Source organism: Aspergillus pseudodeflectus, assembly GCF_044049435.1.
Source record: "Aspergillus pseudodeflectus strain CBS 756.74 chromosome Unknown BJX68scaffold_29, whole genome shotgun sequence".
NCBI classification, from domain to species: Eukaryota; Fungi; Ascomycota; class Eurotiomycetes; order Eurotiales; family Aspergillaceae; genus Aspergillus; species Aspergillus pseudodeflectus.
The window spans coordinates 399052-411572 of NW_027263805.1; the positions used below are offsets into that span (position 1 = coordinate 399052).

The 12521-nt window shown below is 51.4% G+C and overlaps 4 protein-coding genes across 4 annotated transcripts; 2 read left to right on the plus strand and 2 right to left on the minus strand.

The window, feature by feature from the left end:
• Positions 1-103: 103 nt before the first annotated feature.
• BJX68DRAFT_268288 (bZIP transcription factor) lies at positions 104-958 on the minus strand (the record flags this gene model as incomplete). Its single annotated transcript, XM_071046046.1, has 3 exons — positions 104-514; positions 583-804; positions 854-958. The coding sequence occupies 3 exons, from the start codon at positions 956-958 to the stop codon at positions 104-106; spliced, it is 738 nt and encodes a 245-aa protein (XP_070897743.1).
• Positions 959-3470: 2512 nt separating this feature from the next.
• On the plus strand, positions 3471-5407 carry BJX68DRAFT_240094 (Zn(II)2Cys6 transcription factor). Its single transcript, XM_071040628.1, has 2 exons — positions 3471-4353; positions 4413-5407. Exons 1-2 carry the CDS (start codon positions 3512-3514, stop codon positions 5128-5130), a joined length of 1560 nt encoding a protein of 519 aa, XP_070897744.1. The 5' UTR covers positions 3471-3511; the 3' UTR covers positions 5131-5407.
• Positions 5408-5421: 14 nt separating this feature from the next.
• BJX68DRAFT_276573 (putative ABC efflux transporter) lies at positions 5422-9810 on the minus strand (the record flags this gene model as incomplete). The annotated part of the gene is made up of 4 exons (XM_071048131.1): positions 5422-5879; positions 5994-6646; positions 6703-9261; positions 9324-9810. 4 exons carry the CDS (start codon positions 9808-9810, stop codon positions 5706-5708), a joined length of 3873 nt encoding a protein of 1290 aa, XP_070897745.1. The 3' UTR covers positions 5422-5705.
• A 1079-nt stretch (positions 9811-10889) lies between these two features.
• On the plus strand, positions 10890-12215 carry BJX68DRAFT_256199 (uncharacterized protein; the record flags this gene model as incomplete). The annotated part of the gene is made up of 2 exons (XM_071043148.1): positions 10890-11660; positions 11784-12215. The coding sequence occupies 2 exons, from the start codon at positions 10890-10892 to the stop codon at positions 12213-12215; spliced, it is 1203 nt and encodes a 400-aa protein (XP_070897746.1).
• Positions 12216-12521: the final 306 nt, after the last annotated feature.

Sequence of the window (12521 nt, forward strand, 5' to 3'; positions counted from 1 at the left end):
AAAGTTCTCTACGTCGTGCCCAGTTGGGATTGCTGGAGGGAAAACTAATGCTATTCGACGCAGTGTCTATAAGGGTATCAACGTGCGCATACGATTTGAATTGCTACATAGTCTTGCTATCATTTATTATAGAAAGCATCGAGTCGGATCCGGGTCCGTATCCTACCACAGCTGCCGATGCCGAATCCACCTGCCCGGGGCCAGGCGAGGCCAACGCAGACGAGGACATACTAGCCTCCTGGGAAAGGAACGACTCTAACAGACCCCCTTTTTGTTCCCGTAGAAGTCGTAAGAGCATTTGCTCCTGTTTGCGTAAAACCTGCACCTGCGCTTCGAGTTCCCTTTTTTCACGTAGAGGCAGTTCCGTTTCCCCGGATTTCTGGTTCAGGCTCTCCCGGAGTATCTTGCATTTCGCCTCGAGATCAGATATCCTGTCTTGGAGGACCTTTTCTTGCTCTTCCCTCTTTTTGCGGAAACGGCGTTGTGCCTCGCGGTTTTGCATGCGACGTTTCGCCTATGGGACGACCGGGTGGTTAGTTCTGATCAACCATGATGTATCCGGGAATAGCAAAGGGGGCTAACAGTGAGCATTGGATGTTCTTCTGGAGACTTGGCGGTGACGGTCTGCTGGATCATAGAGTCTGGCAGCTCGAGTTGCATGATACCCGGTAGCCAGTTCTCGGGAACCGGGCTGGGATCTGCCTCGCTCCAAGTACCGATTGCGCGGGGGCGGTTGACTGCAGGTGCCGAAAAGTCCCCCACGTTGGTCGCATAATTGTGGGTCAGGCCAAGGCCCGTAGGGTCCTAAAGATATCTAAGCCTCAACTCCAATCTCAAGGTTCAGGGGACCTACCTGTGGATACACCATTGGCCATGGCAGCTCACCCTGTCCGTCGGATCCTGTGGGGGTGGCTGTGTCGAATCTCTGTGGAGGCCACGAGTAGTCTCTCGGGTCCATTATTGCTATTCCTGACTCCAGATGAACAAAGGGTGGCCTTCACAATGGTATCATGGAGTTTATAAACTGAAGACACTATCTATGCTCTGAGCCGTGCTGCCGATTGTCGCTTACTCGAAATCAGCTCATCCCGCCACTTGTACGGGGTATCAGAATGCATTCCATCACAGACACCGACTCCCATGTCGCAGGAGCCGTCGTTGCATCCTAGCTTAATGGGGCAGGATAAAGGTCAAGGCAAACTTCCAAGACAAACGCTGACGACGAAGCTTTTCGCTAAAACTCTTCGCCTGCAGGATTCGGGACCGACCAACCAGGATCTGTCATAACAAGACTGCATTTGGTTAGCGTATGACGCCAGGCTAAATCAAGGGTTTAAAGATGGCGAATAGAGATGCACTATGCATGTTTTTCCCGCCTTTCTGACACTCTGCACGTTCAAGGACGGTATTGGGCGTCCAGGAAACTGTATTGCTTCCTTCTAATTGCTTAGTAACAATGTCAGAAACTCTAGGTATTTCACCGCTTCCGGCCAGAGATATTCAATAAGGGTAGAACGATCTTCAAGATGCGACATATTATTGATACTAGGTTGCCATACTGCGTACAATCTGGATTAGAAACAGAGAGCGGCCAGTCCTCCCCGGGGATTAGACTCGTCCGGCGCACTACTCCGCATCTTTCGGTACGTGGGCCTAGTTCTATCTCCTTGTATATGTCACTTATCTCCGTTGTATCTCACCGGCATTAGTTCGGGGGAGGTCGGATTCCCGGATCTCGGATTTTCGGATATAGAGCAACACAGACCGAATAAGCCACATCGTCATTCTCATTAGACTCCCCGCATACCTTGATGGCAACGACCGTGTACGCCGGTAACCCTTCGGAGTTCCTTGCGTCCTAGCGCCGTTGGAAACTCGAGTGAGAAGGTCGAAGCTAAATCCGAGCCTAGGGTAAACAGTCCCGGGAAGACTGATCGCGTTGCCCTTTACCCAAAAGCCGGGGGCACCGAGCGTTTCCCGAGTTCTGAAACCTTGCCAGGGACAAGGGCCTCGCGGATGACTACTGGTTGTGAGCACCAAAAGGCGTTGACGCCATCACACGCACGCGGTGTCCTGATTTGAATAAACAACGCCAGCTACCGTTGCTAGACTCCCATTGAGCCGGTCTTGGATACATGTAAGGTGCCCGTGGATAACCCTCACGTAATCTCCTAAGCGGTAGTTGCTGGAGGCCGAGAATAGAGGCTTCTGCACCGCCGGTTTCTTTCATATGATTAGATATAGCTATATCTAGCAGATGTCCGCTGGATACCATCATCATTCCAAAATTCCTGCATTTATAATCGCCGAATTCTCTCCTGGTTCGCTTCAACGCTCTGTTATTAGTAGAAAATACCAAGTCCACGCCGAGCGTACACCAACAAGCGAACGTGACAGCGTCGATCAACCGGATGAAACCGCACAATTGCTATTTATGGACACACTCGGTGTTCAGGGAAGATCACCCCCATTTGTGGTTAGTACCAGGCGCCGAAGATGAGAATGACGTCCTGGGCGAGGACGCCATGTCCTTTTGTCAGGTTTTAGTCAGCCTTGGCCGCCATTGGTCAGCACTTTCGAGGTAACTAAGTGTTGGATTTATGTTGCCCGCCCGTTATACCTGTTTGCCTCCTCCCAGAGCACTCTCGACAGCAGCCGTAGAAAGCACTTTGAACTTGCCGTATGCTCGAGAGGAAAGGTCTCAGTGGATCATTGATATCGATTGTCCATAGAACTTTGTCCACTTTTCCATACTGACCATAGGAGACTCAGTCGCTCTCTAAATATCACCTTGTGTGATTCCACTATCAGATTTAGCCAGTACGGTGGAGGATAGTGCCAGCGTGTGTAGTACTATTGGGACTAATCCTGGAATGTGTGAACCATGTTGACGTTCCTAGAGGCGCACAGCGCTCTCGTCCAGGGACCTGCCTAGCCATGGCATAACTTGGTCCCAAAAACAAGCTCCGAAAGTCACAGGAGTGTCTTTGGTGGCACCAAACTAGGAATCCGTGATTCCCAAAGGCACAGAAACTCTGACTAGAAACTCTCATGTCAGTTGCCCAGCAAGGTTACAGAATTCACCCTACGCCATTATGGTGCGGGGTTGACAATATATATACTTCGCATGAGATACGATGTTTTTGGGACATGTAACGATTGTCCACTGATTTCGATGGATCATTTCACGTAGAATCCACAGCAGTGGAAGCCATAAACAAAGAGAGCTTCGTGCGTATCGGACTAAAGTTATGGGTGAGTAATTAGATCGACAAGGAATTCTTCAGTCCATCTATATGTAGTAACAGCTTGGCTGAACTGCTTTCAAGATGGATGCGGATTGGTCACAGAGAGTGGAGAAGCGGTGCGGCTTGGCTGCCTCTCTAGGCTTAGCTTCGTCCTCGGCAGATGAGTTCATCTCGTGTGGTTCGAACCTCCGCTTGTCCTTGCTTCCGATACCCCTCGTTGAAGACATCACTCACAAATATGCCGCATTAGGAAGGTATCTAGCATGGTCCGCAACTCCAAGACAGCATGCCACACCTGTCGACGGCGGCGGTTGCGGTGCGACGAGGCCAAGCCCCACTGCCAGAGATGCGCTGCCAATGGCGTTGAGTGCCTGGGGTACGGCAAGATGATCCTCTGGGTGGATGGGGTTGCTAGTCGGGGTAAATTGATGGGAAAGACATTTAACACGACATCTCTCAATCCAAAGGGCAGTCCGGTCGTGTCTCCACCATCTTCAAACGCACGCACCAGCAATCAGCTGTCAACCTCTCACCATGGCCATGATATCCGAGTCGTGGCGTCTCAAACTCCGCCTGCGCTTTATAGCTCTCTTCTAGATCCATGGCTTCAGCAAATGGACTACAATACACGGCACTACTTGGCACACTTCCTGACGAATGTCGGAAACGACCTCATCGTCCATAACCTGCCATCTCACAAGCCGAACCCTCTTAGGGTTTTGCTCGAATTCTCCCAGCAGAGCTCCGCACTCTTCAACATTATTATTGCCATGTCCGCCCACCATCAACACAATCTTCTCCTTGGCACACCGGATGCCCAAACTCATCAGATCCATGGCTTGCTCTGTAAAGGCCGCGCTTTGCACCTGCTGAGCCACGAAATCACCCACATAAACCCCTCAAACTATACAACATTACTTGCCTCATCCATGTTGCTCTCAGAAATGGCATTGCTTGAGTTAGGGGATGATACGTGGCGAATCCATGTTGGAGCCGCTGCGAGGCTGGTGCGAGGCATAACCATGTCCTGCCCTTCTATTGCGCCTGATGGGATGGGCGTAGAGGCGTACACATTTTGTTCTTGGATGATTTCAAGACTTGTCCTGTAAGTTTCCGACCTAGAACGCTCCATATGTCAGGTCAACTAACGGAGCCACGGCACAGACAGGATATGTTCGGTTCATCTCTATCATCCGCCACAGCAAACTGTGATCTGCAGGGAGTTTGGGGACCTGGCCAAGGAATTGACAGGGCGCTCAGGATCGCAGAACTCGACCATTACTCGTCTTGTCCAGCACAAATCTCGCAGTTGATCCTAGCCGCCTCCTCGGTACACAATACCCCACCAGGGCCCCCGGTTTTCTGTGACCGTGACAACCCGACGACGTGCATATTCTCGTCCATCCAACAATTCGACCCCGGCGAATGGGCACTCGCTCTCCAACCGCACACACCAACAGATGACTTTACAGAGAGGTATCATATCGCGTCAGCTTACAAGGCTGCTGCTGCGCTCTATGTCGCCCAAATTATACCGGACGAGCAAATGTGTGACCATCGGAAGAGGGAACCGCAATATCTCGTACATGACATCCTGCATCACATATCCCAGATCTCACAAACTAACCCATTATTCAAGTCGAGCATCTGGCCAATCTGCATCGCCGGTGCGGAGACTACCGATGTGCACCATCGCGCGACTGTACTATCACACCTAAGGACTCTTTCAATTGCCATTCCATGGCAGTCCACATATGTTGCTGAGCGAGCCCTGAAGGCATTTTGGGAACGGATTGGCGCATTACCACACGACGAACCGCATCGGGCACGCAGGTGGCTTCATGAGTTTCGGTCGATGGGGGTCTCTATTTATCCTGCTTGAGCGCCTATGCATTTCGCGTCAGTTCCACAAAGCATGGGGGTATGGTAGCTATGGCGCAGGATTCCCGGGCGTCAATATGATAATTGGTCCACCACTATTGATTGGCTATCGTGACTGTGATCTAATCATGTACCGTAGGCTACCCAAATATCGCACGAAGCCTAAACTGTGACACAACGACCAATAACAATGAGACCCTCAGGGTGCCCAGTAACATTACCCAGCTTTCCCAGGTCCAGAACCGCCTGCGCTATCAGGCTCATCAAAGACCACGTGCTGCCTATTAAGCCAGGGGGCCGGGACAGTCTGCCTGGCCTCGTGTCTTACCCCGCACCTCCTCTAGCTTATCGTTTATACAGAATGGGACGCGTTTAGTTCTCTCAGTGTGGACTCTCAGCAACATGAACTACCGACCCATTGGTGTTTGGCCCCGGATTCGCCATGCTCAAGCTGCACGGCTTATCGTGCTTCAGGACAAAGTGCTCATCGTCAAACGTGAGACCGTAGATGGAATTGACGCCGGACCCCTAGGATACATGCTTTCGGTCGGGATTCTGCAGTGCGGCACTTTCTGGCTAGACGTAGTTTCGCAAGCAAGCCATGTGACTTACATCGCCCCTAGTGAAGTCACCACCCTGGAGCATAAACCCGGGGATCCGGTGAAACGTCGAGCCCGCGTAGCCGTAGCCGGGTTGGCTCGTGGTGGGCTCGCGGAAGTTGCGCGCGATCTTGGGGACGACATTATCGCACTGATTGAAAGAAACTAGCAGCTCTACTACGGATGGGCGCCACCATCCCCATCACTCTCTGCCCCGTACTCCGGTCGTCCTCCACGGGAACAATTTCCAAAGCGGCCCCATCACCACCATCTGCCGAAGGTCCGGACGATCGAGCGCCAGCTTGAGGGTCATATAGGCGACAAGCCGATACACGAGTGTACAGAGCACGAGGCCCCCTAGCTCTGCGTCTGCGTTCTTGTCCAAGTGATACAACGCGAGAACCTGCGCACCTGTCGCCAACGGGCAACTATCTCCATTGGGACACGTGAAGGAGATCTGGTGGCCGTGGGCACTGTCTCCAAAGGCGTGTGGAGCAAGTGTGCCGACGGCGTACTTGAAGGGGGAGAGGTAGCTGATAGCCTGCAAGACGGGTGATGTCATTTCAGCGTTCATGATGCCGCCTAGGTGCAGGGAGGTCGCGAGCAGGATGGAGCACAGGCTGAGTGCGAAGCCCGTGTGCCTTGTGAACAGGGTGCAGAATATGATGCCCATTGACTCGCCGCAGCTCGTGAGGCAGAGCGCGCTGGCAATGCACGTGAGGAACATTGGGAGGGTTCTGCCGAGGCCTGTGGCCCACGAGGTGAGAGCCCCGAAGACCGTGGCGGTGATGATCTCGAAGGGGAGTTCTAGGATTGTGTAGTGTAAGAGAAAGGCTGTCACCGAGGCACAATTGTCGGAGACTTCGTTACAGAACAGGTCGCGTTGGGTTGGGAATATCGCGACACACTGGAGCAATCCTGATATTTCATGTGTTAGCCTTTTGAAAAGCCAGCGAATGGGCAATGCCACCAACCTGCAAATAGGAGGTTGGAGAATTGCTGTATGAATCCCAGTCGTGTTTGTATAGCTGCATAGTCGGTCTGCAAGGGCGCATAGAATAAGACCATAAGTAAGGCGGCTCCTACCACCTGCACTAGACGACAAACAGTCCAGTCTGGGTAACGACGAAACATGAGAACGGACCGCTTGATGTAGACCCGCAGTGCCAGTAGAAAGTTGGGCTTAAGCGCCGGAGGAAACATTGTTGGATCGGATGGTCGATGCTGGATCGCCGTCGGACTTGCGAGATTTTCAGACGCGGTAGCTGCAGCCATGCCCTCCCGCCAGCTGTGAACCAGATTTTCAACCCGAAGTTGCGTAGATTCTCTTAGCTCATTCCGGCGGGTATCGACCGTAATCAGATCTAGTAGATAGTCGGTGGCGCTCGTTTGCTCCGGGCAATGGTGCCCTAGACTCTCAAAATACCGAAGTATCTCCTGCCCGCTTCCAGAGTAAACGAGATTTCCGCCGTGAGTCAGCAGCGTTATGGTTGAAAAGTATCGCAGCATATCAGACCGAGGTTGGTGAATCGTCAAGACCACTGTCCTTCCTTCTGCAGCCAAGGCATGTAGTAGGGCAACAATCGCCCGCGCGGTGAAGCCGTCCAAGCCAGATGTAGGCTCATCGAGAAATAGAATTGGTGAATCGGTAAGGAGCTGCAGCCCAATGGACAGTCGCCGTCTTTGGCCGCCGCTGATGGAACCGACCAGACTATCGGCACAGCTTTCAAGGCCCGTCTTCTGCATCGCATTTTTACATCTTCCTTCTGCCTTGGCATCTGTCACCCGCGTAGATAGTCTCAGTCTAGCGGCAAATTGAAACGTTTCGCGCACGCTCAAGATGGGGCTCAGTGAATCATCAAACTGGGACATGTACGAACTGGCCGGTATCCCAGCGCGGTTCAAGGGGATCACTCCATTATATCGTATCGAGCCTGAGGTTTCAAAGTGGCTCGTGAACGACCCACGCTGTCTTCCGCTCATGGAACTTAGCAAAGTCGATTTCCCGCTTCCAGAGGGTCCCATGACCACATTGAGTTTGCCGGATAGGAACTTGGCGGTCAATGAATGCAAAAGAGTAATCCGATTGACTGGACGGCCAAGGCGCCGTACGCAGAGTTTGACAGAGTAAGTCTCGAGGTGAATATCCACCCGTTGGGGTTGTGTCAGGGAAGCAGCCACTTGGCTCTCGGGGATTTCAGCGTCAACATCAATGCTGCCTGGATGTGTGGAGGGCTTAGACGGCTTACCACCGGGGCGTCTGACATGAAGAAGCACGGCAGAAGCAATCAGTGATACGAAGATAAAGCCCAAAGCTGCTAGCACTGGCCGTGAAATCCAATCTCGGGGGAATCCCAGGGTTTTCATGACAAAGGCTCCTGTATACTGCTCGCATTGTTCCTGCATTGAATCCGCAGAGCCGGCCACTGGGCAATCATAAAGCTCGCCATACTGCTCTTGTCCGCGGCCCATGAACTCGTTGGCGCAAAAGGCACCAAATAAGTAGAATGAATATGTCACCCAGCGTAGCCATCTGACATAGACAGGCATCTGGGATACTTGGATGAGGTAGCCTGCAGCGAAGGACTGTAAGGTGAAGAGCAGATTTCCCACTGTAGAAGCTGCTGCGAAGCTCCTCGTTAAAGAGACACAAATCATTGCTGAGGACGTCGTTGTCAACTGCGTAAGGACAGAGAGTACGGCGAATATCAAAATCTGGCCCGTTTCCTTACGATATCCAACCATGAAATAGTATATAATCGAAAAGAGGAGTGGCGCCGGTATATCGACCAAGAAAAGATGAAGGAGCCTTCTGCTTACCAGATATGGAAGGGGGGAGACGACGCCATCGTCTCTCTCTCTGTGAAACACATTAAGGTCCAAGGACATACTATAGATCTCCGTCAAGAGAGAAAGGTAGCCGTTGAGTGCGATCACGATGTACAAGCTCCCTAGCCGGGAACGGATCCCCGCTAAACTACCATCCAATTGGAAAAAGATCCATCCATTTGCGAGGGCGAGGAATACAGCTGAGATCAATGCTCCCAGGGGTCCCAACGGGTCTCGCATGGTTGATCTTGAGGAGCGTGCAATGAGAACACTCAGTTGTCGCCAGAAGCCAAGTGGTCTTCGTGGGAACATGCCCTGGGATGCTCGTGAGGGAGACAGTGTCACACTCGTGGAACCATTCTGTTTCTCACGTCGGCCAACCCAGGAGGCTTTCAAAACCGTGACTCGGGCTCGAGATAGGTCTTCAACCTCCTTTGAACGACGATCAACAGCTGCCAGGTCAATCAGAAATTCTGCTGGATTGGCGAAAGGTTGTAGGTGGTGGCCCTGCTGGGAAAAATAGTGAATAGAGTCCTGACCTGGTCCGTCATAGAGAACAGACCCGTCAGCCATCAAGATAACACGATCCAAAAGATGCCAGATCTCCGAGCGTGGAGAGTGCAAAGAAGCAACCACTGTCACTCCTTGGGACACTAGCATTTTCATCATTTGCATGAGATGGACAGCACTTGTCGCATCCAAGCCTGTGACTAGTCAGCACCAGTCGAGATGACCGTAAGGTACGTCATGCAGCGGAATTGCATACCTGTCGTCGGCTCGTCGCAGAATAAAACTGCCGGATGCGATAGCATCTGGATGGCCACACTCAATCGCCTTCGCTCGCCGCCACTGCAACCGGTCCCGTGGGTGCCATCTCCAATACAATTATCGGCGCACGTTGCAAGATCAAGCGATGCGATGAGACTTTCCACGATTGTATGGCGCTGGCGCTTGCTCGTAGAGACCGGTAGGCGTAAAGCCGCTGCATATCTTAACGTCTCGCGAACTGTCAAAGTTGGGGTATGTACATCCTCTTGCGTCACGTACGCCCTCGTTCTGCCGGGGGTGGCTGAGCCTGGAAAGCTAATAGACCCAGACAGCACAAGGCTCGTGGCGCAAGTACGTCCTGCCAAAGCATTTAATAGGGTAGTCTTTCCGGAGCCACTAGCACCAATAATAGCAGTCAAGGTCCCTCCTGGAATTGATAGGTCGACTTCCTGCAGTATGCAAGTCTGGTAGCCGTGGCTCTTCATGCGGTGTGCCTCACCACGGAGAGAGTAACTCCATCGTTTCCATGCAGCAACCGAGTCGTTCACGTGTGCTGCCACCCCCTTCGCCTCGATGCCGACAGGCCTAACGTCTCCGAAGGGTGATTCAGGTACACAGTGTTCCTCGACGGTTGCTAAACCATTGTGCGACATCTTCCTGCTCTGCAGTTGAACCGGTGGTCCCGCCTACCGATCCCTTCATAGGCCTGAACTGTACTGAGATTTGAAACCTCAACACGACATGTAGATTATGGAACGCACTGCAACCTCGGCTTGCAGATTTTATCTGTAGGCAATCACTTTGCTATAGCGTTGCCTGGAGTCGATGTATGCATTGGGGTGGGAGGCTGAGACGAAGGTCTCTGGAACGAAAAGAAAACCGCTCTTTTTTTTTTTTCGTCTTTGTTGAGATTTCTAAACTTCGGGAGATAATTACCAAGTCTCATGAGGTGGAAGCGTTGCCTGGCGGCTTGATCTGTTTCCGGGCCGCATCCGGTGAACCACGGTTCTGTACAACGTCCAAGCGCCCATCTTGCACGTCATGACCCCTTACACATAGAAGGACATCTACAATGCAACATACAAGTATTCGGAAACATTTTCCACTTTGCCCAGGAAATTGGCTCCGACTGGTATTCTTTCAGGTAGCATGACATCATGACAAAGAAACTTTGTAGCGTATATCTAGACGAATTACACTGCCCAACAGTGAGTGACGGCGGGACGAAGGTTGGGAAAACGATGCTTGCTGTATAATTGCGGTTCTCTAAACATCCCAGTAGCCTGTGGTGACGCAAGACATAGACCTATGCAAAGAAAATTTCTATTACCTCTGGTTCATTAGAGCTATTGCTTCTAGTTCCGCGTATGATGGGTTAAATCCTCAGGGCTGCTTTCGCATACTTATATTACTCAAAATCCCCTAATTTACAGGTTCGACACCAACCGCTCATTCAAGCTGCCTAATTTTACAACCGTAGCATTGGTGTTGTTTTTCCGTCGTCAAAGCGCCTTATTTGCTGTCAACCCGCGAGCATCTACCAGCATCATTAGCCGACTTGAACATGAAAATCGCCGTCTCGAGCAGTGGAATGGACCCCATGTCCAAACCATCTATGACAGAAGTATTGACAATCTTCGACCCTCGCGATGTGCGGATCCGAAGATTCTGGCTGCTTGCCCTCTCAGCCATCACTGCCTCGTTTGTGTGGTTATTGAGCTTTTGCTGGGCTGCGCGGTTGCTCCCATTAGCTTCCTGGCGTCCGGGTGGCTTTTCCCGTGCCGACGGGACTTCCATCACAAACGGCAGTGCCCTGGAAATACCCACAACAGCCTGGGAAGGGCAGTCCAAGAACGAGACTTTGCCATCTATACTTCCTTACATTGATATATCCTTGGGATTATTGGCTGGCTCCACCCTCGATGCGATAGTCGTCGTCGCAAACTTCAATCGGCCCCTCACCCAGCAGTTCCACTATGTCGTGAGTCTTCGCATGACTGTACTGGGAATTTTGCTCTCAGCTTCCCTCTACTTCTGGAACATCAATCCCACCCGTGGTGTATGGGATCCGCCCGCCATTATCGGTATGATTGGCACTATCTATACGGTATTCATCCTCGCTACAGATAAGCTACACAAGCTATTTCCCACCCGCTACATCAGTGCCAAAAAAGGGCTTCTGTTTCATCATATGCGACACCTGGGCGTAGATGATACGCCTTGGCGGCATAGTTTGCTGTTATTGGCAATGAATTTCGTTCTATGTCTGTCTCTAGTCATGGCAGTGCCACCGCACTGGGCTTCATTTGGGCCTCCCGTACAAATTGCCTCGGAGGTAAATTCTTTTCTTCTTCTTCTTCTTCTTCTTCTTCTTCTTCTTCTTCTTCTTCTTCTTCTTCTTCTTCTTCTTCTTCTACATAATTTAGCGCTTGAGACTAACATTACCTACTGTCTCCAGCCCATATTCCTCCGTCTCGTGGGAGCCGACAAGACCGCCCGCTATAATATCATTGTTGCACCTCTGGTGTTGGCACATAGTGCCTTAGACTGGGGACTTAGGCAGGTGGTCATGGCGCCTAGACTCTCTATAAGCCCCGAGAAATTCCTAGGTCTGATTCTAGCCAATCGACTCCTTATGGATCTGCATCTATGTACTATATTTCGCCATAGGGGTGACCTCAGATGGGCGAGGCGCGAGATTGTTACGTCTACCCCTACTGTTATCTCCATCCTCAGTGTCCTATTCGGCTTGGAGCGCTCTGGGATACCTATCGTTACCTATATTAAACCAACACTGTGGGTCACACCCTGTGTCTCTAGCATGCTCCTTCATTTTCTTCCATCATGCTATGTTATTGCCTTCCAACACAAGAAGGACATAATAGCCTGAAGAATGCGTCCCATTACTGCCCAATAGGACTAAATATTCAACTCCAAGGAAGTTCCATTTTCAACTCCGATGCCTGTAGTCAATACTAAATTCCCATAGGAATATTAGCATTACGTCGTTCCTGTGGTAACTAGGTAAGTGGGAAAGGGTACCTATCGCAGTGACCTCCGGATTTTACGACGGGGGGTGGGTGTGTCGCACCTACGCATGGATGCAGCATTTTGCAGCGCGTCTGAATATTCAAGTAATATGTGAACTCGGGTACTTGAAGAAAAAAGAAATGGGTCGCCAGAAATCTGAATGCCT

Excerpts from the sequence above, each read along its gene's own strand:
- BJX68DRAFT_240094 (XM_071040628.1), top strand. The coding sequence starts at position 3,512 with ATGGTCCGCAACTCCAAGACAGCATGCCACACCTGTCGACGGCGGCGG. Across the intron at positions 4,354-4,412 it reads ATGATTTCAAGACTTGTCCT|ACAGGATATGTTCGGTTCAT; the intron begins GTAAGTTTCCGA and ends GCCACGGCACAG.